General features: G+C 37.2%; 3 protein-coding genes across 3 annotated transcripts; all 3 read left to right on the forward strand.

Annotated features, from left to right (window-relative positions):
• Positions 1–265: 265 nt before the first annotated feature.
• LOC147401015 (uncharacterized) lies at positions 266–4,275 on the forward strand. Its single transcript, XM_086442114.1, has 3 exons — positions 266–408; positions 2,618–3,984; positions 4,136–4,275. Exons 1-2 carry the CDS (start codon positions 367–369, stop codon positions 3,959–3,961), a joined length of 1,386 nt encoding a protein of 461 aa, XP_086298240.1. The 5' UTR covers positions 266–366; the 3' UTR covers positions 3,962–3,984; positions 4,136–4,275.
• On the forward strand, positions 4,127–20,421 carry LOC147401016 (A-kinase anchor-like protein). The gene is made up of 33 exons (XM_086441643.1): positions 4,127–4,532; positions 4,816–4,910; positions 5,019–5,975; positions 6,134–6,497; positions 6,614–6,855; positions 7,001–7,165; positions 7,269–8,219; positions 8,314–9,150; positions 9,262–9,420; positions 9,696–9,860; positions 9,996–10,160; positions 10,378–10,542; positions 10,629–10,850; positions 10,953–11,117; positions 11,393–11,557; positions 11,652–11,816; positions 12,012–12,176; positions 12,326–12,457; positions 12,601–12,732; positions 12,851–13,000; positions 13,101–14,036; positions 14,723–15,013; positions 15,089–15,157; positions 15,231–15,821; positions 15,957–16,223; positions 16,330–16,575; positions 16,679–16,906; positions 17,050–17,556; positions 17,648–17,989; positions 18,088–18,366; positions 18,474–18,701; positions 18,848–19,351; positions 19,447–20,421. The coding sequence occupies exons 1-33, from the start codon at positions 4,127–4,129 to the stop codon at positions 20,155–20,157; spliced, it is 11,166 nt and encodes a 3,721-aa protein (XP_086297769.1). The 3' UTR covers positions 20,158–20,421.
• Positions 20,422–21,807: 1,386 nt separating this feature from the next.
• LOC147401017 (S-adenosyl-L-methionine-dependent methyltransferases superfamily protein) lies at positions 21,808–24,099 on the forward strand. Its single transcript, XM_086442115.1, has 2 exons — positions 21,808–22,872; positions 23,544–24,099. The coding sequence occupies exons 1-2, from the start codon at positions 21,957–21,959 to the stop codon at positions 23,606–23,608; spliced, it is 981 nt and encodes a 326-aa protein (XP_086298241.1). The 5' UTR covers positions 21,808–21,956; the 3' UTR covers positions 23,609–24,099.
• Positions 24,100–24,578: the final 479 nt, after the last annotated feature.

Raw genomic sequence — 24,578 nt, forward strand, 5'->3', positions numbered from 1 at the left:
AAATTGTTTCTACATTTGAAAATAAATCTATAATTTCAACTAAAACTTTAGACAAATATATAAGAAGATCTGACAGAGCAACCAATGGGACCAATAATATCTGGCCAATACCCAAGAAAAACAGCAAAACAAGTGGCATATTGTCACTTCATGCTTACTTTAACAATATTACGGACACCAATTAACACTTAAATCTCTCCAATTATGGCTAAAAGATTTTCATCTTAAACAGAAACAAAAAGGAAATGGAATAGAGATTAAAATTATTTTGAGAGTTCATTATAAAGAGGAAGTCTTCTAAAAAAAAAAAAAAAAAAAAAAACTTCATCTTGATCTTGAAACCAATCCTGCTCACCTGGATGAGCAATGGCAACTGAGGCTGAAACACCAGAACCCATCTCTATAGTGGTAAGTAAGATCACCTCTCTTCTTTGGATTCCATGGTTTATGTTATTTGTGATTTGGTTACTATGATCACATGGAAAAGAGGTTCTACAAATACAAACATGAAGATTTTTTTTTTTTTTGGTTACTTGGATCATGAGATATAGATGATAATATTAATGGGTTTGTTTGATTTTGATTTAAAGAGATGTGAAGATCAGATTTCAGTTTCTGGTTTGATCAAATTCTGAATTATCAACATAGAGAGATTTGATTAATTCTGTTTTGTTAGATCAACAACTGTGATCATGAGAAACCTTATAGTAATAATATAAGTGAGAATCTTAATGGGTTTGTTTGATCAAGTGATGTGAGGATAGAATAACACTTGCTTCGCTATTGAAATTTGAAGATCAGATTCCATTTCCAGGTTTGATCAAATTCTGAATTGTCAACAACAAGAAGAGATTTGAGTAACTCTGTTGTGTTTTAATAGTTTTGTGTTACTAACTTATTTTCAGAAATCTTGAGCAATTATCTGAATAAATATAATATTCTCTAATCATAGTTACAAAACCAGAATCTTCATTTATATCTTTTAGTATTTCTTGCTTGAACTTTTTCTATTTGCAACAAAAAGAAAAAAAGGAGAGAAAGAAAGAGAAAAGTTGCTTTTTTTTTTTTTCTTTTTCCAGCTTTATTTGCTGACTTAATAATTTTGAATTTCTTCACTTTTTGAATCTTATTTTGAAAGACAGATCTTAGTTCATTTGTTTCTATCGGATCATGTATGTTGCAGTTCTTTTTCTGGTAGTTACGATTATTAAAAATATAGTTTCTTAAGTTTAGCTTTAGAGAAAATATTAATAGTAAGCTTATTGTTTCCTTTACCATTGAGATGATGTGAAGTTCTATAATTTGTTCTGTAATGGTTTAATTAGATTAAAATCAGATAACATGCTCATGCAAAATATTTTATAATCTAAGCACTCAAAGGTACCGACAAAGTGGACTACTAGAATGGTCAAGCAACACCATACGATACATGCATGATGGACCTAACATATGATGGATTCAACCTAGGAAAATAACCATATGTTCTCTAGACTTCTTTCTGTCCAAAAAAATGAAACATAACTTTTTCCATCAAGGATCCCCATGTTGGGTTCCACCAAATTGTAGTCTGTCCCCTTGAATGTGTTACTTAATTGATATTTCATAGGTTGATAATTCTAATGGTTGATTTGAGTATGTCCGACATGGTATGGCACCAAGTGGCACATGTTTGGGACTACGACCCTGTGAAGGTATTGCCCATTCATTGGTGAACCCACACGAAAAGATCAGCTGAATTGATGAGTCCTAGCAACTGAATGTGAGAATTTTTTTCACCATTGGCTAGTACCTTGTGCTTTGCCCCAATACACTCTGTTGGACATGTTCACAAAACCCAGAATGAAAGAAAACTCAAATCCAATAGTAAGGAATTACCGAACTTTGGCACATGGGTTCATCAAGGGGTGGGACAAATATTCATGAAGTAGGCTGTGTGTGGCATTAACCAAGCCTCAAGGTGTAATCCCCCGAGCCTTTGGAAACATTGCTTGTATGTGTACAATGAATGTTGACCAATAAAAGTTGGGAATATTCCCTAAGAAACTAATGAGATCGTGTGTTGTGTGAGGTGTGCATTTGGGAGAAAATTTAATTTTACCTTTTTTTCCTATGTCAAAAAGAAAATGCAAAAAACTTGAAATAAAATTGTAAACTTAAAATCCCACGTACCATTGTTTCCAGCGTGTTTTAGTGCTCTCAAGATTCCTTTTAACCCCACCAATAGTAGCCAAGTCCTTGGAACCTGAGTCATTGATCAACTCAGCAAGCATGTGAGTCCAGACTATGCGGGCTGATAAAATAAGTTGACTTGGAAAGTTGGCGATTCATGGTTGTAAGTGGAGAAAACCAAATTCACTTGTCGTTCTAAATACAGAAAAAACAAAAAAAATTAACAAGTTTCAAAAATAAATGTAGAAGAAAATATAGCAATAGAAAAATCCAATGAAGTTACTTTATTCATGCTCATGAAGCGACTTAAAGTGACAGTAATAAGAACAATATGTTATGTATCTAATTCACAAATGAAGTCATGTTTGGTTCTTAAAGGAGTAGAAGTAATGAAGTACATGCCTCCGGTTTCTTTGGTCTGTCTATAAATCTTCTTTCTTTTGTGCAGAAAATAGAAGAGGCCCATGAGTTACGATGCAGCCAGTTTGACACAGCTGTCGATAACTCGGTAGTAGCTCAAGAGATTAAAAATGTCATTATGAACCCAGTTATTGAAGGCAAAGTTGGTATCTCTGATGGTGGAAGTTTTTTGGAATCACCTTCACTTGCCAAGATTGCTTTGGAAGAAACCTCTCAATCTTCTGAAGATTGTGAGGACAAAGAAAAAGTGATTCAAACCCAAATGGAAACAGAGAATGCAACTCAATTGCTGAAAAATGAAATAAATAAGTCCATGGAAGTGGTGGTAGATGATATTGTAAAAGGTTCCACGGTTGATGCTTTTGGTAAACAAGTCTCAACAGACATGAGCTTCGAGAATGCAAGAGCAGAAGATGAGGAGCTTGTAAAATCCTCCAAATTATCGTCAGAAGAGAAGAATATCGAAGAATGCATGGTAAAGGAGATTTCTTCTTTACCCATGATGTCTTCCCCAGTTGACCCGAACCTACAAGAAGGGAAAACCACTGGGGAAGGTGACCTCATGGAGGAGAAGACACAAATAAATGAAAATATCTCTGACAATAAACAGGCTTCCATCCAAGAATACCAACAGGAAGGTGGAATTTTGCACCACCACATTGTTGAAAAGTCTGAAGAGCACTCATTGGAAGAAATATGTGAAAGTAAGAGTATCAAAGAGGACAAAGCAGTGACTACCTCACATGAGGATGAGATAGAAGGCAAGAGTTTTGGAGAAGAGATTGTTGAAAGAACCGAGGCAACCCTTGGTCACATTCATGAAACATTGTCGCCTACGCAAGATTTGATCAAGCAAAGCTGCAAAAAAGAGGAAAGCAAAGACAAAAACTTGGATACCGACGAGATACCCATCAAGGAGGTCAAAGAGATTAGCTCTCAGGAAGAAGAATTGGAATGCAAAGACGAAGAGGAGTCATCTGACTTAGGAGGTATGGAGAAATATGCCAAAACAATCAGAGGAAATGAAGAGAGAGACAATGAGAAAAATCATGGAGATGAAAACTCACAAGATAGCCTTAGTATCTCAATGGCTAGAATGAGTGCAACAAATGAAAATGGTGAAGCGGTGATCTTAGAGAATGAGGAGAGTACTAATTGCAAGATTGATACACCATCTGTTGCAACAATAATGGAACAGAAAGATGAGAATACAAAGGAAGATGATGATGTGAAAGTTCCTGAACAGAGCTCACAGAAAGATGAAACAGAAGTGAAGAAGCAGGAAAGACCCATGGACGTAGTGCCAGAGGAGCCTGTGAAGAACCTGAGAAAAGCTTTGAGGGAGAAACAGACAACAACGACGAAACCTTAGGGGGTGGAGTTGAAAAAGATAAGGTCAGAACAAAATACTTTCTTGAGGCTTTCAATGTTCTCATTTTTCTTTTTCATTTCCATAACCAAAATAAATGACGTGTTTGCTTTCTCAATTTAGTCTACTTTTTAATGCAAGGTTGAAACTTTTACTAATCAATCATCTATGTGGCAGAATCCTAAACCAGTTGAATTGGGGGAGACAGAAAGTAAAGATGTAGAGATTCCAAACAAGCAAGCCGATGATTTATCCATTACCCATCCATTGGTTGAAGAAGAAATTCATGAAGGAAATGGAGCTCCTCCAAAAGATGAAGAGCATAATGTAGAAACATTTGAAGTGGCCAAAGGCACAGACCCTGCGATTTTAGAGCAGGAGAAAACTACAGATGAGGCAGCAAAATCGGAAATGATACAAACAAGGGAAATGGAGTATGTGAAACTCGATAAAACTGGTGAATTGGACATTGAAGAGAAATTACAGAACATCAATGCCACGGAGAAAACAGAAGAGGATACAACCAACAAGGAGGAAACCTCTGATACATACTTGCATAGAAATGAAATTGAATGTTAGTATCTCAAAAGTCTCTTTTACCTTCTTTTTTCCTTTATACAATTAATGTCAGTAGAACTATAAACCAAAACTATGTCTATGTCCCAAAGCTCTATATCTATGCCCATTAACTGATATTCACTTATAAATGGAAGCTATGTAGCACATATTAAATATTTTCCCATAGAATATAAAAGCCCCCAAAAGTTTCTTACCATAGAAAAGTAAAACAAATGAGGAAACAAAATAGAAGGAAATGGCTTACAAGTAGTCTGATGGACTTGAGACATATGGTGCAGGTGATGACACAATCGTGGAGAAAGTTAAGGACGACAATCAGATTTACCAAACAAATGATGCTGACGAGAGCAAAAGAGAAGTCCTAACGGAAGAGGTCTGATCAGAACAAAAGACTTGAAGCTTTATTATTTTTCTTTTCTTTTTTCTTTTCCTTCTTTCTTTCATTCTTGTACTTTAAGTTGCAGATTCATCTGTTGCACAGGTAAGTGGGGGACCAGAGATAGCTGATGCAGGTGAGACATTAAGTGTACATGAGAAAGCAGAAAGCACCCACGACAAGCTTGACACTGCATCTGTTGCAACGGTAACAGAAACGACAAACTTACATGAAGCAAGACCAGAAGGTGAGAAGCTGGTCGATGTTTCAGATATTGCTTCTGAGGAGACAATTCCCACAGAAGTTGATGTAAGTGAGACTAGCTTACTAGGTCACAATGGTGAAGATGTGAAGCTTGAGGAACCCTCCAATTTAGATGAGAGTGCAAATGTGGAGATTCTCACAACAGAAAAATCAGATCCAGATGAAGCTGCAGAACTGAAGTACGATATAACAGTACTTGAATCTGAAGAACGGGAAATTGAAACAACTACCGAGTCAGCGATAACAGCTAGTAAGATTCCCTTGGATGAGACATCAGAAGAGAAATTACAGGAATCCTCGACTCTGGTGCCCAAAGAAGAGGAGCTCAAGTCAGTTGACGTGAATGAGGAGACAAAAGACGAAACTCCAATGGAAGAAGAAGCCAATGATGAGAACCCGGTAGCTCCTTTAGTAGTAAAGACAAAAGAAAAGATTTCCATGCAAGACGAAGAGCCCTCAAAACTTGAGGAAGCCTATGAGAAGGGGTCTGAAGCTATTGGGAAAGAGGATCTGACCGAAGAAAATCTACAGAATACTGAAGTAGTTGAGGCTAGAGATGAGGAATTTCTAGAGCATAGCCCACAAGAAGTTGAATCAGAAGAGAAAAATATAAGACTCAAAGACATGGTGTCTGAAGTACATGAAACTGCTGCTTCAAGTGAAGGTGCTGAAAAAATTACATGTGAAGAAGAGGAGGGGTCACTGAAGAACCTTGAGGAAAGCTTCAAGGAAGAAATAAGGGGAAGCAAAACAGAACATATTGATGACACCAGAGCGAATGAAACTCAAAGAGATGAGGTAAGAACAAATACAATCTTGAATCTTTTAACATTCACATTTTTCTTTTCTTTTTCCTTCCAACACTAAATTAAGTAGTAAGATATTTGTATTTTCTCGATTTCATTCCCTCTAATTTTTTATTTTTTTTTGGATCAATAATTTCCTGTTTAATATAGGTTGTAGCTTTTACCGATCTAGTGTCTATGGAGCAGAAGAATGAGGAAGTCTCTGATGTTAAACCAGAAGACGACATTCATGACGAAAATGGAGCTTGTCTAGAAAAAGAAGAGCATATTGTAGAAACCTTTGAAGGGAGCAAAAGCACAGAAACTGCAATTTTAGAGCATGAGAAGACTACATATGGGACAGAAACACCGGAATTAATACAAACAAGTGCAACAGAGTGCATGAAAGTCGAAGAAACTTGTGAATCAGACTCCACAGAGAAATTAGACATTGATGCCAAGGAGAACGGAGAAAAGGAGACAGAAAACAAGGAGGAAACTTCCAATACAAACTTGGATAAAAATGAATTAGAATGTTAGTATTTCTATGCTCACTCCAACATTTTTTTCCCTTTTTATAGAACTCTTAAAAGAAAGGGAAGAAAATGCCTCAAGCTCAGTTGTCTGATACACTTGAAACATATGGTGCAGGTGAGGATATTGAAGAAGGCATCGTAGAGAGAGATGTTGCCGTTAAGGACCAGAACGCTGTAACTCCCAGAGATGAAACAGCTGACCAAAGCAGTCAAGAAGATGAAATTGAGAAAAAAACTATAGTGGAACCAGCACCTGAATTGATACAGAGAAGTCTTGCAGAGGACGTAACTATTACAGATTTCTCTACAATATCTGAAGAAGAAAAAGTAGCCGAAAAGAACTCTCAGGAAGATGAGGTCAACTTCAATATGAAAAATAGGATTAATGCCTGAACTTTACTCTCCACTTGAATTTGTTTATTAAAATGTGAAATACTATCCTTTTTCTTTTCCTCTTCTTTCAATTCTTGTTGTTTAACCTGAAGCTCCATCGGTTATACAGGTGTGTGAAGCACTTGAGACAACCGATGCGGACGAGAACACTGAAAAGGAGAATATAGAGAAAGATGGAGTTGTTTCAGAGCTTTCTACGATATCAGTTAGAGAAGAAACAACTAAAGAGAGCTCTCTTGAAGACAAAAAGGAAGCAAAGGAGCATGGAGGACAGGTTAACTTGAATAAGAAACTTGAAGCTTAACCTCTGAGCTTTACTTCCCCATTTAGATTCTGAGTTTTCAATAGTTAATTTGAAATTTTATTTGTTGAAACAGGTTGAGGAGTCTAATTTAACATCCATGGAAATGAACTTAGAAGAAACTGACTCCACAGAAGATACACAAGCAGTGACCTTGGAGGATGAGGAAGATCAACATAATAAACCTAATGCTTCTTGTGTTACAGAATCATCTGAAGAAGAAACAACACAGAAAGCTAGCTTACATGTTGATGCTTCACATTTTGCTTCTGAAGATACAATTCCAGCAGTAATTGAATCAAGTGAGACTAGCATACAAGGTCTTGATGCTGAAGGTGTGAAGCTTGAGGAAACCTCCAAGTTAGATGAGAATGCAAATGAAGCTGCAGAACTAAAGTACGATACACCAATGGGAGTGCCGGTTACTGTACTTGAATCCGAAGATCGGGAAATTGTAACAACTACCGAGTCAGGGATAACTGCTAGTGAGACTCCCTTGGATGAGGAATTAGAAGAGAAACCACAGGAATCCTCTAAATTGGTGTCCAAAGAAGAGGAGCTCAAGTCAGTTGAAGTGAATGAGAAGGAAAAAGATGACACTCCAATGGAAGAAGAAACAAATAATGATAACCCGGAAACTCCTTTAGTTTTAGAGACAGAAGAAGAGCCCGCGAAGCTTGAAGAAGACTTTGAGATGGGGTCTGAAGATATTGGGAAAGAGAATCCGACCGAAGAAGTCCAGAAAGGAGAAAATCTACAGAATATCGAAGTAATTGAGGCTAGAGATGAGGAAGTCTTAGTGCATTGCTCACAGGAAGGTGAATCAGAAGAGAAAATTGTCAGACCTAAAGACACGGTGTTCGAGGGACATGAAACTGCTGCCTCAAGTGAAAATGTTGAAAAAAGTATGTGTGAAGGAGAGCAGGGGCCACTGAAGAACCTCGAGAAAAGTTTCAAGGAAGAAATAAAGGGAAGAGAAATGGAACATATTGACGACACTAGAGAGAATGAAACTCAAAGAGATGAGGTAAGAAAAAATACAATCTAAAATCTTTTAATATTCACATTTTGAGTAGTTCAGATATTTTTATTTTCTCAATTTCATTCCCTCTTTAATATAGGTTGTAGCTTTTACTGATCAAGCATCTATGGAGCAGAATCTCAAACCAATTGATTTGGGTGAGAAGATTGAAGGTTTGGCGGAAGAGAGTCCAAACAAGGATGCTGATGATTTATCCACTAACCATCCATTAGTTGAAAAAATTGTGCAAGAAGTAAGCGAAAAGCATGAGGAAGTCTCCGGTGTTAAAGCACGAGAAGACATTCATGAAGAACACGGAGCTCATCCAGAAGAGAAAGAGCATATTGTAGAAACATTTGAAGTGAGCAAAAGCACAGAAACTGCAATTTTAGAGCAAGAGGAAGTCTCCATTACCCATCCATTAGTTGAAAAAATTGTGCAAGAAGTAAGCGAAAAGTATGAGGAAGTCTCCGGTGTTAAAGCACAAGGAGACATTCATGAAGAACACGGAGCTCATCCAGATGAGAAAGAGCATAATGTAGAAACATTTGAAGTGAGCAAAAGCACAGAAACTGCAATTTTAGAGCAAGAGAAACCTACAGATGGAAATGCAATGGAGTGCATGAAAATCGAAGAAACTCGTGAATTGGTTTCAACAAAGAAATTAGACATTCATTCCGACGAGAAAAGAGAAAAGGAGACAGAAAACAAGGATCTAACTTCCACTATTGAAGAGGGTATTGTAGAGGAAGATGTTACCATTAAGGACCACAATGCTGTAACTCCTGGAGATGAAATAACTGTCCAGAGCTGTAGAGAAGTTGAAATTGAGCAAAAGACCATTCAGGAACCAGACCTTGAACTGATAGGTGAAGATCAGATTTATGAGATGAAAGAGGCTGATGACAGTACAATGGGACGAATCCCAAATGAAAAGGTCAGATCAGAGTAAAAGAAATTGAATCTTTATCAAATATATCCTATCTTTTTTTTTTTTTTTTGAGTTTCCATTCTTTTAGTTCAGATTATAGCTTCACCTATTGTACAGGTATGTGAGGGACCCAATGAGCTAGGCGAGGATGAAGAAAAACAGAGAAAAGAGGAAGATTTCACAGTTAAGGACCTCTCTAAATCATTCAATGAGGAGGAAACAGTTATAGTTAGCTGTGAAGAAGACAAGATAGAGGAAGAGAAGCCCAAACAAAAGGTCAGCTTGAACATAAGTTTGTCTTATTTTATCGGTACAATGTCATTTTATTGAAACATAAACAGATAGAAAAATACAAGAAGACTACCCAGCACAAACAAGGTGCTATATAGCAACCATAAGTGAGAAAAACTAGATTATTCCATACAAAAAGATCCTATATAACTTGAATAGAAATTTGATGATTACTATATAACCTTTTCTTTCCTTTTCCTTCTCATTTAATTTTTCATTTATTCTTGTTTGATAAGTTAAAACTTCATCTTATTATATAGGAGTGTGAGGCACTTGAGACACTCGGTGTAGATGAATGTATCGAAAAACAGATCACACAAGAAGATGAAGCTGTTAAGGAGCACTCCATTGTACCTATCCGAGAAGAAACAATTAGAGAAAGTTCTCATGAAGATGAAAAGGTGGAAGATGAGCACGAAGAAGAGGTCAGCTTAAATACAAATTTGTTCAGACCTTTTCTTTCCTAGTCTTACATCTATAAACTCAAAAATCGCATTTCTTTCCTTGTTTCTTTTCTCTTTAATTCTTGTCATAAGTTTGAAACTTCATCTTGCATACAGGTGTCTGAAGGTGTTGACGTGACCAGTGCAAGCAAGAACACTGAAGAAAAAGTCATAGATGAAAATGACATTGCTAAGGACCACAATACAATATCCTCTGAAGTAAAAGCAATTAAACCAAGCTGTCAGGGAGATGAACCGAAGGTGAACGAGCCCAAAGAAGAGGTCAGTGAGAATATTAATTTGAACTTAGGCCCTGCAAGTAAACCATTTTTTTTTTCTTAAAAAGAAACTTCTACCATTCTGGAATTTTCATTTTAAGGAAATTCTTTTGAGGGAGCAAAATTTTCTAAGCTTCGAGACAGGCCCTTAAACGCTAAAATTTAATTTCTCTACTTCAATCATTTTCTTAATTCAAGTTAAAGCTTCATCCGTTATACAGGTTTGTGAAGAAGTTGAGACAATTGATGCAAGTCAGGACACTGAAAGACATATCATTGAGGATGATAATGCTGTTCAGGCCCACTGTACAGAATCTGTCCAAGCAGAATTAGTTTCAGAGAGCCCTCAAGAAGATGCAAAGGACACTAAGAAGCCCGAAGGAGAGGTCGGCTTGAATAAGAAATTTTAAACTTAATTCCATCATTTTCTTTCCTGCTCGCATGTTAATTTGAAACTTAATCTGTTATACAGGTGAGTGAGGATATTGAAGAGGGTATCATAGAAGAAGTTGTTGCCATTAAGGACCGTGATTTTGTGATTCCTGGAGATGAAACAGTTGGCCAGAGCTGTCGAGAAGTTGATATTGAGAAAAAGACTATTCCGGAACCAGAACCTGAACTGATAAGTGAAGAACAGATTTATGAAACAAATGGGGCTGATGACGGTACAATGAAAGGAATCCTAAATGAGGAGGTCAGATCAGAGTTAAAAAATTGAATCTTTATCAATTTTTTTCATATACTTTCTTTAATTTCCATTCTTGTACTTGAGATTATAGTTTCACCTATTGTACAGGTATGTGAGGGACCAAATAAAGCTGATCTAGGTGAGGATGAAGAAAAACAGAGAAAAGAGGAAGAATTCACAGTTAAAGACCTCTTCGAATCATTCAGGGGAGAGGAAACAGTTAAAGATAGCTGTGAAGAAGATAAGAAAGAGGCAGAGAAGCCCGAACAAAAGGTCAGCTTGAACATAAGTTTGTATTTTTTTTATCATTAAAATGTCATTTTATTGCAATAGAAACAGATAGAAAGAATACAAGAAGACTACCCAACACAAAAAAGTCACTATATAGTGACCATAAGAGAGAAAAACTACTCTCTAACAAGATTATTCCATATAAAAAAATGATACATAGCTTGCATATAAATTTGATTCTTACCATCTAACCTTTTCCTTCTCATTTAATTTTTCATTTCTTGTTTGATAAATTGAAAATTCATCTAATTATATAGGAGTGTGAGGGACTTGAGACAGTCAGTGTAGATGAATACATTGATAAACAGATCTCACAAGAAGATGAAGCTGTTAAGGAGCATTCCACTGTACCTGTTGGAGAAGAAACAATTAGAGAAAGTTCTCCCGAAGACGAAAAGGTGGAAAATAAGCACGAAGCAGAGGCCAGCTTAAATTTTGAACAAAATTTATAAACTCAAATATCTGAATTATTTTCTCTTTAATTCTTGTCATTTGCTTGAAACTTCTTGTATACAGGTGTCTGAAGGCCTTGAGGTGGTCGGTGCAAGCAAGAACAATGAAGAAAAGATCATAGACGAAAATGACATTGCTAAGGACCACAATATGATATCCTCTGGAGAAGAAGCAGTTAAACCAACCTGTCAGGGAGATGAACAGAAGGCAAACAAGCTCGAAGAAGAGGTCAGTAAGGATTTTAATTGGCACTTAGGCCCTGCAAGGAAGCCTAGAAATTTTCCACCGTCGTTTTTTTTTTTTTCCTTAAACAGAAATTTTAAGAAATACTTTTGAGGGAGGAATATTTTCCTAAGATTCCTTACAGTCCCTTCAATCATTTTTGTAAGGTTAATTCAAGTTAAAACTACATTTATTATACAGGTTTGTGAAACACTTGAGACAACCAGTGCAAGTGAGGTCACTGAAAAACGGATCATCGAGGATGAAAATGCTATTCAGGCACACTGTACAATACCAATCCAAGAGGAATTAGTACCAGAGAGTCCTCAAGATGATGCAAAGGATGCAAAAGAGCCCAAAGGAGAGGTCGGCTTAAATATGAACTTTTCAACCAAATTCCATCATTTTCTTTCCTGCTCTCTTTATCCAACAATTGCACTGAAAATCTGGTAGATTTCCAAAAAATATTCTCTACTTTTTATGGCTGTGAAGTTAAAACCTGTTACGTTATCCAGGTGTTTGAAGAACTTGATACAGCTAGTTTAGGTGAGAACAGTGGAAAGCGGATCATAAAGGATACAGATCCCTTTACAACATCCATTGAAGAAGCAGCAGTTAAAACCACCTCTCGAGAAGAAGAAGAGGAGGTCGGCATGAATATGAAATTTGACGATTAGTATCCAACTTTTTCTTTCCTACAAAAACATAGCACGATTTTTTCTGCTTGTTTTATAATTTATTTATTTATTCCATTCTGGTTCTTTAAGTTCAAGCTTCATCTGTAATACAGGTGCATGAGAGACTTGAGGTAACCGGTAAAGATGACGCTGGTGAAAGACAGATCATAGAGGAAGTCACTGCTACCGAACTCCATACAGTATCTGTAGGAGAAATAGTTAAAGAGCGCTCTCTTGACGACGAGGTCATTTGATTATGACAATTGATAATTGAACCTTAATGCCGGACCTTTTCTTTCAAAATTTAAAACTTTACCCCACTTAGTTCTAGCATGTTAATTTGAAACTCCATCTGTTATACAGGTGTGCGAGTCAGGAGAGGGTGATGGAAATCAGATTATAGAGGATGGAATTGGGACAGACATCTCTACGGTATCAGTCGAAGAAGAAGAAGAAAGAACCAAAGAGAGCTCCCATGAAGATGAAAAGGAGGCAAAGAAGCACGAAGAAGAGGTCAGCTTGAATGTGAAATTTTAGGCTTAAGTTTTGTTTTACTTTCCCATTTACGTTCTCCATTTTAAATGCTTAAATAAAAACTTCACTATTAAAACAGGTTAAAGAATCTAATTTAATATCAATAGAGCGGGAAATTGAAGCAGTGGATTCCACAGAAGAAACAGAAACAGTGGAGAACACTAATGACATGGATGAAACTGCACCATTTGAAGCTAGTGGGGCTAGCTTAAAGGGTATAGACGTTGAAGATGTGAAGCTTGAGGAAATCACCAATTTGGATGATAATTCAGACAAGGAGATTCTAGCAGCAGAAAACCCAAATGCGGATGAAGCTGAACAAGAAAAGGAGTATGAAATTCCAATGGGAACTTCTGTTACAGTACCAGAATCAGTAGATCGGGAAATTAAACCAATTACTGAGACAACGATAACAAATAGTAAGCCTCAGTTGGATGACAAATCAGAAGAGAAGCTACATGAATCTTCTACATTGGAACCCAAGAAACAGGAGCTTGAGTCAATAGAAGCAGACGAGAAGATTAAAGATGAGACTCCAAATAAAGATGAAATCCAAGATGAGAACTTGGAAACTCCTTTAGTTGTAGAGAAAATAGAAGAGATAGCCATGCTAAAAGAAGAGCCCGGGAAGCTTGAGGAAGCCACTGAGATGGGGTCTGAAGATATTGGGAAGGAGAGTCCGATTCCTGAACTAGACACTGAAGAACATCTCTGTGAATCAAAAGATTCTGACGCAATTTTAGAGAGAGAATTCATTGATGAGAGCGAAACAGTGACTTCAGTGCCAGGCTCAGAGAATGACAAGTTAGAAGGAGAGAAGCAAATTGATGTTCCATCTAAGGAACTTGAAACAACCAGTGCATGTGCCGACACTGAAAAGGATATTCTAGAGCAATTAGAGGACCCTATTAAGAACCTTGACCAAGGCTACGACGAAAGTAGAAAGGAACACTCAGAGGTTAAGGATGTGCTAGTTGAACCAGAGGCTAATGATGAGAACAGGTCTCTTGCGCAGGTAAGAGCAACATGACACACACTGAATTTTTATTTATTTATTTATTTATTTTTCTAATCATTAAAAGCAGACCAGTTGTGCGGAAGCATAACAAGAGAAAACAAATAACGAATACACAAAGAATACAGATCTACGTGGTTCAGCAAATTGCCTACGTCCACGGAAGAGAGGGAGAAAAATCCACTATCAACGATAAAGATTACACACTCTCTGTCCTCTACAACTCTCTCAACCAGAAGAAATCTCACAGAGCAAAAACATGAAGAAACCCTACCTGAAAATACATATATACCCAAAAAAGTCGCCTCAGGGGCGCTGCTCCCAAGCCCACTCTGCTTTGGAAAAGGTCCTTTTTGATACTGTCTTGACTCTTGAAGTCCAAGCCCAATAAGGATACTAGACATCTCACAGTAAGATCTTTATTGAAGGAAAAAAATGGTGACAAGCCTAACTGTACATGATACAGCAAGATCTACCGAAAGAGACTTTCGCTAGAGATCATGTTTCATCAGTGAATATACTAGATCCTGTCTTCATCATGATCGACTCAATGCTTTCAATATTTTCAAATACTTTTCATCATTAACCTTTGAAAAAAACACTTTTCATCATTATATTGATTTCTTGAATGTTTCAAATTTTCCTTTAATTCATGTTGAAGTTTTACTAAACTAGTATCTGTACAGCAGAACCTTGAAACAGTTGATCAAGGTGAGGAGATCAAAAGCTCTTCTGAATCAGTGGCTCAAGATACACGTCCCAAAACTGAAAAGATCAAAACTGAGGAAGTCGAAGAAACCATTAAGGTTCATGATACACTAACTGTTGAAGATCAAATGGTTGGCCAAGGCTCTCAAGAAGAGGAAAAGGCAAGCAAGAACCTTGAAGAAGCAAAACCCAAATTGGAGGCTGAAGATCAAAGTGACAAAATAAAATGTGCAGATGAACTGTCAGACAATAGCATTTTAGATGAAGAGGTCAGATATAAAACTTATGTTTATTTTCCTCTTCATATGCTGTACATTATGTTGAATCTCTATTTGTTGTTACAGGTTCCTCGGAGAGTTGAGAGAGCTGATGAAAGTGAGAACATATCGGTGGGTGATGAAATAGTTAAAGAGGTCAGCTTGAACTTACAAATGAGGCATAATCTCTTCTATTTGATTTTTAACATGAAATTTATCTCTTAAACAGGCGAAGGACTCTGATTTTGTGTACACTGAGAAAACTTTCGAAGCCACAGACTTCGACGAGAATAAAGAAATGGAGATGTTAACGGAGGAAGACCTGAATGTGAAGCCCAATGGTTCTCCTGATACAGAAGAATCAAGAGAAGAAATAATAAAGAAGGAAGAATTCTGTGAAGAACTTGCAGAGGTCTCCAAATCAGTATCCGAAGTTTCTGAAGGCAACATCAAGGAGGAGATCTTGGAAGAGACCAGCTCACTGGAAGCCAAACCTGAAGTTGAGAAGATTGTAGAGGCCTCTGGGATTGTTTCTAAAGAGGATAGTTCAGCAATTGTTGAAACAATTGAGACTAGCATAAAGGGTGATGAAGTCGAAAGCGTGAACATTGGAGAAACTTCTAATCTGGTTTCTCAACTTCCCATCATTGAAAATGAGAAAAGAGATCAAGAGATTGTAACAGTGGGAAAGCTCGATGCAGATAATGCTGAAACAAGTTGTGCAATGGAAGATACGGAGAAGGATAATCTAGAGAAAGATGAACCTGTTAAGATTCCTGACGAAATTGAACCTTTACATGATACCACCGAAAAAGAAGAGGTTAGATCAATCATTAAATCAAATTTCAAATGTCTCTCTTTAAATAAGGAAATTGAACTTTGAACTATTCCCCCACCTTATTTTTTTCTTTTTCATAATGGTTGAATTCTTATACTGATCTGATATGTTGAACAGAATGCTGAAGCAGTTAACGTGAGTGAGCATATTGAAACCGCTGATGTAGAAAGCCCAGAAAAGAATACTGATGATTCACCCATTAAGGACTCATTGATTAAAGAGCCTCTAGTCCACGAAGTAGGAGGAAAGTGTGAAGAAGCCTCCTATTCTGAGAAACTTGAAAGGTCTCTCGAATCTTTTGCTGAGTTGGAGGGTGAAGAAAATCAGAGTGTGAAAACAGATGAAGCAAATGAGACCTCAGAGAATGATATTGTACCTGAAGAGGTCATATGGAGTAACAAAACAGAAGCTTTTTATTTTTTTTCCTTTCCTTCTGTTGTTTTTGGGTAATTGTTTCATGTGTTGAATTAAACAGGTAGATGTTATGCAGGTCTCCGTGGGACTTGAGAAAGCTAGTGCAAGTGAGAATATTGAAAAACAAATCTCATGTGAAGAGGATGAAAATACCGTTAAAGAGAGCCATGAAGAAGATGAAATGAAAGGAGAGAAAGTCGAGGAGGAAGCAATTAAATTGGAACCCGAAGAACAGATTCATGAACTAGAGACTGAAGAAGTTCAAAGAGAGATAACACATGAAGCGAAGGAGGATACAAAGAATGAAATTTTAAATGAAGAGGTCAGGATGATGTATAGAAACAGAAGTTTTATGTATTTCCTTCTCTTTTTGTCTTTTCACATTTGCTTTTATTTGTCTAGTTGATGCCTTATCTTCTATACAGGTTCTTGAGAACACCGGTGCAAGTGAGAATATTGAAAAACAGGTCACATGGGAAGAGGTATCTGACAAGGAGACATACTTAGTGTGTGTTGGAGAAGAAACAGCTCAAGGGACAGCCAAGGAAGCACTAGAATTGGAGACTGAAGAACTGAGTCCTGAATTGGAGTGTGAAGAACATCCAGACGGGAAAACAAATGAGACCATAGAAAAGGAAATTGTAAATGAAGAGGTTGATAGAGTAAAAAAAATGACGCTTTATTCATTTCCTCACCTCTTGTTTTAGTGTTATTTTTGTCGATAGAAGAATTTCTTTAAGTTTTCATCCCTTTTTCCTCTTCTCTAATCATCAAAAAACTGTATCTGTTAAAACAGATTAAAAGCTCCAATCAAGTGTTGGTGGAAAGCAAATTGGAAACGGCGTGTTTCAGTGAAAAGGCAGAAATTGTAACTATTAAGGATGAGGAAGGCCCAAGTACAGACTTTACTGCTCCACCGGCAGCAAAGGAAGTCTCAGCCATTGTGGTAGAAGAACCGATTCCTGACACCGTCACAGAAAATGCAGAGAAGATGGAAAGTGTGACCGAAGATACGAGTGCTCCGGAAGGACTCATTGAAGTTGAGAAACTTAAGAACACATCTTCTGAATTGGAATCTAGTAGTACAATTGGTATTACAGAAGACTTGCATATCAAAGAAGAGGTTCCCACCGATACCCTTGAAGCATCATCTGTTACGGAAGATTCACAAGCAGAAGTGCAAGAGAAAGAGAGAAAAATTACAGAGGGCGAGGAGAAGTATGAGTTCGTGCTTGTCAATCAAGCAACTGCTGAAGTGAGCCCACCTACCGAAGAAAGCGAAGGAGAGAACATTAAGAATGAGGTAAGTTATAAAATCATAGAAATTCAAATTATATCCAAAAGATAAGAAATACTACACACAGACAAGCATTGACACTTCATCTATCCTGCAGGCTCCAGTAGAAAAAACCTTAGAGATGGAAAGCAAAGAGAAGCTAAATGAGGCCAATATTCAAGATAAAACATGTGGAAATGAGGATGGAGAAACCCAAATACAAGATGAAACCCCTCAGAACATTGAAAAGCTCACGAAAACCTCTGATGCAACAGCTGAAGAGCAGTCCTCTAGAGAAACAGATTCTACTGAGAGCACAGAGACAAAGTTTTCAACTGAAAGCATAGATATTCAATCAAGGTCTCTCGAGTCTTTTTCTGGATTGGAGGGTGAAGAAAATCAGAGTGTGAAAAAAAATGAAGCAAATGAGCCCACAGAGAAGGAAATTGTACCAGAAGAGGTCATATGTAGTAACAAAATGGAAGCTTATTTCCTTTCCTTCTATTGTTTTTGGGTAATTGTTTTGTGTGTTAAATTAACCGTTTATATGTTATGCAGGTCTATGTGGGACTTGAGAAAGCTAGTGCAAGTGAGAATACTGAAAAACAAATCTCAGGTGAAGAGGAAGCTGTCAAGGACCCAAACCAAATATCTGTCGGCCAAAATACAGTCAAAGAGATCCATGAAGAAGATGAAATGAAAGGAGAGGAAGTCGAGGAGGAAGCGACTAAATTGGAACCTGAAGAACATATTCATGAACCGGAGATCGAAGAAGTTCAAAGAAAGATAACAAATGAAGCTCAGGAGGATAAAAAGAATGAAATTTCAATTGAAGAGGTCAGATGGCATATCACATCTGAAGTTTTATGTATTTCCTTTCCTTCTCTTTCATTTTTTGCACATTTTATTTTGTTTGTTTAATTGATGCTTTATCTGGTATATAGGTTCTTGAGAACACCGGTGCAAGTGAGAATATCGAAAAGCAGATCACATTGGAAGAGGGATCTGTCAAAGAGGCATACTTAGTGTCTGTTGGAGAAGAAACTGTACAAGAGAAAGCCAAGGAAGCACTAGAATTGGAGCCTAAAGAACTGAGTCCTGAATTGGAGTGTGAAGAACATCTGGATGGGAAACCAAACGAGACCATTGAAAAGGAAATTGTAAATGAAGAGGTTGATAGAGTAAAAGAAATGAAGCTTTATTTATTTCCTCACCTCTTCTTGTTTTATTGTCATATTTGTCCATAGAAGTATTTCTTTAATTTTTCATCCGTTTCTCCTCTTCTCTAATCATCAAAAAACTGTTATCTGTTTAACAGATTAAAAGCTCCGATCAAGTATTGGCGAAGAGGGAATTGGAAACGACATGTTTCAGTGAAAAGGGAGAAATCGTAACTAGTAAGGATGAGGATGGCCCAAGTACGGACTTTAATGCTCCACCGGCAACAAAGGAAGTCTCAGCTCTTGTGGTAGAAGAACTAATTACTGAAACCATCACAAAAAATGCGGAGAAGATGGAAAGCACAACCAAAGATAGAAGTGCTCCGGAAGGCCTCATTGAAGTTGAGAAATTTAAGAACACATCTTCTGAATTGGAATCTAGTAGTACAATTGGTATTACAGAAGACTTGGATATCAAAGAAAAGGTTCCCACTGATAAGCTTGAAACCTCATCTCTTACGGAACCTTCACAAGCAGAAGTTAAAGAGAAGGAGAGAGAAATTAGAGAGGATGAGGAGAAGCATGAGTTTGTGTTTGTCAATCAAGCAACAACTGAGGTCAGCCTACCAACAGAACAAAGAGGAGACAACATTAAGAATGAGGTAAGTTTTAAAATCATACAAGTTCAAAATATATATTAAAAAAAAAAGATGAGGAATACTCACAGACAAGCATTGACACTTCATCTATCTTGCAGGCTTTAGTAGAAGAAATCTTACAGAAGGAAGTTGAGGAGAAGCAAAATGAGGCCAATATTCAAGATAAAATATGTGGAAATGAGGATGGAGAAACCCAAATACCAAAACAAGAAGAAACTCCTTGCAACATTGAAGAGCAGACCTCTAGCCAAATGGGTTCTACTGAGAACACAGAGACAAAGTTTTCGACTGAAAGCATTCAATCTATGACAGAGGTCCCAACTGGAGTAGAAGATCAGAAATCTGGAGAAGCTTCAGGAATTCAGTCAGAAGTGAAAGGAGTAGATAATGAACCCAAACCATCAGACTCGGGTAAGGTTTCATTATGTGATCTCCTAGAGAAGTCCACAAAAGAAACCTCGAAGATTGTTGGAGCATCTACTGAGGAGAGAAACCTAGACACCAACAAAGAAAAATTAGAAAATAAAGAGACACCAAGCATTCAAGTGGAAGAAGAAAAAAAAGATGAAGAAGAGAAAGATGAAGAAGGTGAAGAAGAAGAAGAAGAAGATGAACACAAAAAGACAGACTCAGGCTCCGATGCTCCAGTCATGGTGGAAGCGTCTAGAGATATTGACGTGAAACCAGCACATAAGAAATCCCACAACATATTATCAGGTGTGGGATCAAAGGTTAAGCACTCAATTGCAAAGGTGAAGAAAGCCATCACTGGGAAGTCATCCCATCATAAACCACATTCACCAAAATAAGAAAGCAAATTTTAAAATAGGATCTATTTGGAGGGATTTGTTATTAGATTGATGTTTTCTTGATTGTACCAAGTTTGAGTGTGGTGTGTATTTGTGCAGTGTGAATATCAAATTCCTTATTTGTATAAAGTTATTTGATTGTAGAAGAGTATTTGTTACATTGTCAATATAACCATATTGATGATGTTCAGTACAGAAGAGTTTGAGATAGGATCTATTTGGAGCAATTTGTTATTAGATTGATGTTTTTCTTGATTGTGCCAAGTTTGAGTTTGGTGTGTAATTGGTGCAGTGGGAATATCAAATTCCTTTTTGTATAAAGTTAGATGATTGTAAAGAGTATTTGTTACATTGAAGTAGATGTTGAGGTTTTTAATTGAAAAGCATTTTCTTCTCTAATAAAACTTGTGATCATTTATAGACATACAAAGATTAGAATGAACATTTGGATCCTTGAATAACCAAAAAAATAAAATAAGATGGGAAGACAAAATATATACATATTAGAGAAATTTATGAAAACGTGATCAACTTTTGGCGAAATTATGATCCCGGCTCGCTGTTCATTTTAATTCCCAAAACATGAATGGTAACAATCTCAAAGGTTTTAACGTGACAATTTCACAGGTTTAAAGTGACAATCTAGCATGTTCGCTAAAAGTAGGGAGATTGTCACTTTGGGGGAAAAAACCTAGTGAGATTGTCACTTTAGACCTGCAATCTCGCACATTCACGTTTTGGTAATTAAAATGAACAGTTAGCTGGAATGGGAATTTCGTCACATTCAGCTCACGAAATGGTAATTAACCATACATATTACTTGGATACTTCGAAATAGATGTCATCCCCATTTTGTTGGAGGAGAAGAACATTGTACACTTTGATAGAACTCTCTCACACGAAAACATCATGCACAGATAAAATTAACCATGCACCTTAAATAATGCCAAAAAAAAAAATTAGAAGATATCAAGAAAAATATACACGCAACAAGAGGCTTAACCTAATAGCTATTTTTCTTTCTATATTCTGTTGTCAGGTAACAACCCCAAGGGGTTGGCCTAGGGACAAGTCAAGCCTTGATGAGCTCCTCAAGAAGGGTAGGTCAAGTGTTCGATACCCCACGAAGCAGTGAATTCCTTGGGGCCACCCTCATGGTCCGGTTGACCCTCGACTCAACCAGTCGCACGTAGGACTTTCCAAGGGGGTGGTGCTTGTGACCGTGGGATTAGTCACACCCGAAGGGCGGGGATACCCATGATAAGGATAAAAAAACAGCTTTCAAATGCATCCTAGGCTTTTCACCGACTACCAAGTATGCTTCAAGTTCAACAGAAGAAATAATAATAAGTTTTTGACAGAAACGAAAACTATTGAATCCATGAATAAAACATGTTGATTAAATACTCATTAACAGAAGCTGAGAGGATGAAAAAGAAGGAATTTGAGCTTGAACTCCATTACGTAAAAGTGGTTGAAAAAAAACTCAAAAACTTCAATTAACGAAAGAAAAATCTCAATAAAGTTCAGTAATGTAATACCCATTTCTCCCGTTTTTCTCTGCAACAACAATGAGACCATTCAAGACCCATTTCAGCTTTTTTGCTTATAAAGCATTTGAGAGAGAGAGAGGGAGAGAGAGAGAAGGCGTCCTTTGTCTCTATCATGAAATGGAGGGTAAAATTGTCTTTTTGGCCAATGTAATAGAGGATGATATGGTCCGGCCTGAGTAGTTTTTGATGCTGTATAAGCTACAGAAGACGAGTTGGTGATGCTAAGTAGATTCTTTCTCACTAACGATGACATTCGTTTCCCACTCGATTTCCCACCAAATTCAACCGTTGGGCGTGTGCCCATTTCAAATTTCCCGCCATCCTCCCTCAATCTACCCTCAAAACCTCAAATTTCCTCACAAAATCACTCCAAGTCCAACTGGGTTTCCAGCATTAACAGCCAAATCCCAAGAAACCCATCTCACCAACGCTCAAAACAAGACTACAGATGATGGCATTCCTTCCGCTCATGTCAAAATCCTCGTAAAATTCAATTCTAGACATAACTACATTAGAGTTGTTGAAGTTTCTCGAAAAGCGGATCACCCATTTGCAGGATCCAGACTTCTCTTACTAGACAAACCTGGAAACATTCACAGCATATCTTTCCTCTTCAAATCATTTACAAACACTTACTTCGACGTCTTCGCAACTTTCCCTCCAATTTTGCCACCAGGACCGTTGGGAATTCTCGGTTTTGGCGCTGGTTCCGCTGCTCGTCTGATCTTAGAACTGTTCCCACAAATCAAAATCTATGGATGGGAGCTCGACCCATCGGTAATTTCAGTGGGTCGAGAGTATTTCGGCCTTTCAAAGCTCGAAAAAAAGAACCAAGATAGGCTTTTTATATATATAGGAGATGCATTGAAAGCTAGTGTTAGAGAAGGATTTGCAGGGATATTGGTTGATTTATTCTGTGAAGGTAGTTTAATTCCCGAACTTCAGGATCCGCGAACATGGCAGAAATTGAAGAAGAGTTTGAGAAAGGGAGGAAGAATTATGGTGAATGTAGGAGGAAGTTGTGTCGAAGCCGAGGATGAAGGAAGAGATGGGAAATTGATCATGAAAGAGACTCTTAAAGCAATGAATTTGGTTTTTGCAGACCAAGTGTTTGTTCTGAATCTTGGATCCAGAAAGGAGGATAGCTCTATTGCTCTAACAGGTGATTTGCCTGATCTTGATGCATGGAAACAACTGTTGCCATTCTCATTGAGATGTTATGTAAATATGTGGACTCCTTTTCATGGGTAGTCCCTTTTTTGTACTTCTAGTAATGGTTTTATGGAGTTTTAGTACATCAAAAATGAACTATCCAAAAATGGGTGAATTGGAATTAGTTTTCTTTAATGGTATTATTCTTGTTTGTTTGTAATTCTTGTTTCCATGGTTAGATTGAATCATTTATGATATAGTTCATGAAATTCTGAATTGTGATCCTTTTTTAAGAAGAATGTATGAGTGTGGTTTGGATTCTTTTATCTTTTTCTTGTTCTTCTGGATTTCTCATGGAGCAATAATCAAATTATGGGTTAGATTGCAATCTTGTTCTTGCCCTTTAAATTCAAGGTTCTAAATTTAAATAACTAAATGGGTATTAACACCCAATTTAAATGGGTATGAGTATTCCATTTGAATTGGAAATACAACTTGTCCATTCTGAACTTCAAGTTGGGTTAATTGATCTAAAGAAAATAAGTTGAGTTAATTATGAAACGAAAATGAATGTATCTGAACATTTGATAATAAAATTATAGTAGATATTTACCAAAAGGGTCCATTGATTACAAAATTTCAGGATTTTACAAAGTTCTTGAATTCATACATGCTTCACAGGTGATCATTTTCTCATCAGATCTTATCCATCTCTTATGCCTCTTTCATCGCATAGCCATTGTTGAGTCCAGCAAGCTCAACCACTTCTTGAGTCAATCAGGATGAACCAGCTTGACTGGACAAAGTTAAGACATGGAAGAAAGCAAGTAGCATTGTATATGCTCTTTTTCCTTTCGAGCTTTCCTGAATGTCTTTTTGGCTGAGCTCATCTTGCGTGAATGCATCTAGGCTTAGTTTGTGGCCTCTGCCGCTGGCTCCAATGCTTGTCCCATTGCCGAGAGAGCCTGCCTTGCAGCTCTTGCAAATGTTGAGATGGGTAATTTTCAGGAACAAGAAGATCTATACATGAAGTAGCTTTTTTGGGTTCAATGGGTTTCAAAAACTCGAGTCTACTGGAGTAGAAATTAGTGATACGGTTGAAGGTATGTATATATATTTGTAACCCCAAGGGGTTGGTCTAGTGGCAAGCTGAGGTATCGACTGTTGGTTCTTTTTTATATTTTTGCATAAATATTTCCCTTTTTCCAGAATTTGTTTACGCTGCTTATATTACTTGTTCTTTTATTTATTTTTTCAATTATACAATTAAATCATCATTTATACCAAAATAAAAAAGGACAAACTTCAACTCCAAAGGAAGCTTGAACCTTCCTGAACTGATGCGAGTTGTTCGATTATGAGGATCTCTTTCATTTTTCAGTTCTACATTGTTCCTTGTGACCTCAACTTCGTTAAAGCCTGACAGAGTGACGGTATTAGTCTACAGTGCAGGTTGAGCATTTGATGATAATATGTTCACCATAATTCGCTTTGGATATTCTTGTCGATTTTCTGCGAGAGAAAGAACTGTAATTTTCTTTTGACCTCTTGAGCATAGTGAAATCAGTGTTGCTCCGTGGGTTTTCCCTGATTTAGGATTTTACACGCAAAATCAACATCCCGTGATCCCCGAGACTCGCACCAGACAAACCCATCGAAAATTACAGACACTTCGATCGATTAACAGAAACTTGAAGATGATAGACAGATCAGCCC

Source organism: Akebia trifoliata, chromosome 5, assembly GCF_017979445.1.
Source record: "Akebia trifoliata isolate Shusen 1 chromosome 5, ASM1797944v1, whole genome shotgun sequence".
NCBI lineage: Eukaryota > Viridiplantae > Streptophyta > Magnoliopsida > Ranunculales > Lardizabalaceae > Akebia > Akebia trifoliata.

What these genes read in the sequence shown, in the direction of transcription:
- LOC147401015 (XM_086442114.1), top strand. Translation starts at nt 367, where the DNA reads ATGGCAACTGAGGCTGAAACACCAGAACCCATCTCTATAGTG. An exon ending in CAGAACCCATCTCTATAGTG is followed by an intron (nt 409 to 2,617) that starts GTAAGTAAGATC and finishes TCTTTTGTGCAG; the next exon opens with AAAATAGAAGAGGCCCATGA.
- LOC147401016 (XM_086441643.1), top strand. Translation starts at nt 4,127, where the DNA reads ATGTGGCAGAATCCTAAACCAGTTGAATTGGGGGAGACAGAAAGTAAA. An exon ending in ATGAAACTCAAAGAGATGAG is followed by an intron (nt 8,220 to 8,313) that starts GTAAGAAAAAAT and finishes TCTTTAATATAG; the next exon opens with GTTGTAGCTTTTACTGATCA. An exon ending in CAAAGAAGCACGAAGAAGAG is followed by an intron (nt 13,001 to 13,100) that starts GTCAGCTTGAAT and finishes CTATTAAAACAG; the next exon opens with GTTAAAGAATCTAATTTAAT.
- LOC147401017 (XM_086442115.1), top strand. Translation starts at nt 21,957, where the DNA reads ATGACATTCGTTTCCCACTCGATTTCCCACCAAATTCAACCGTTGGGC. An exon ending in TAGCTCTATTGCTCTAACAG is followed by an intron (nt 22,873 to 23,543) that starts GTGATTTGCCTG and finishes CATGCTTCACAG; the next exon opens with GTGATCATTTTCTCATCAGA.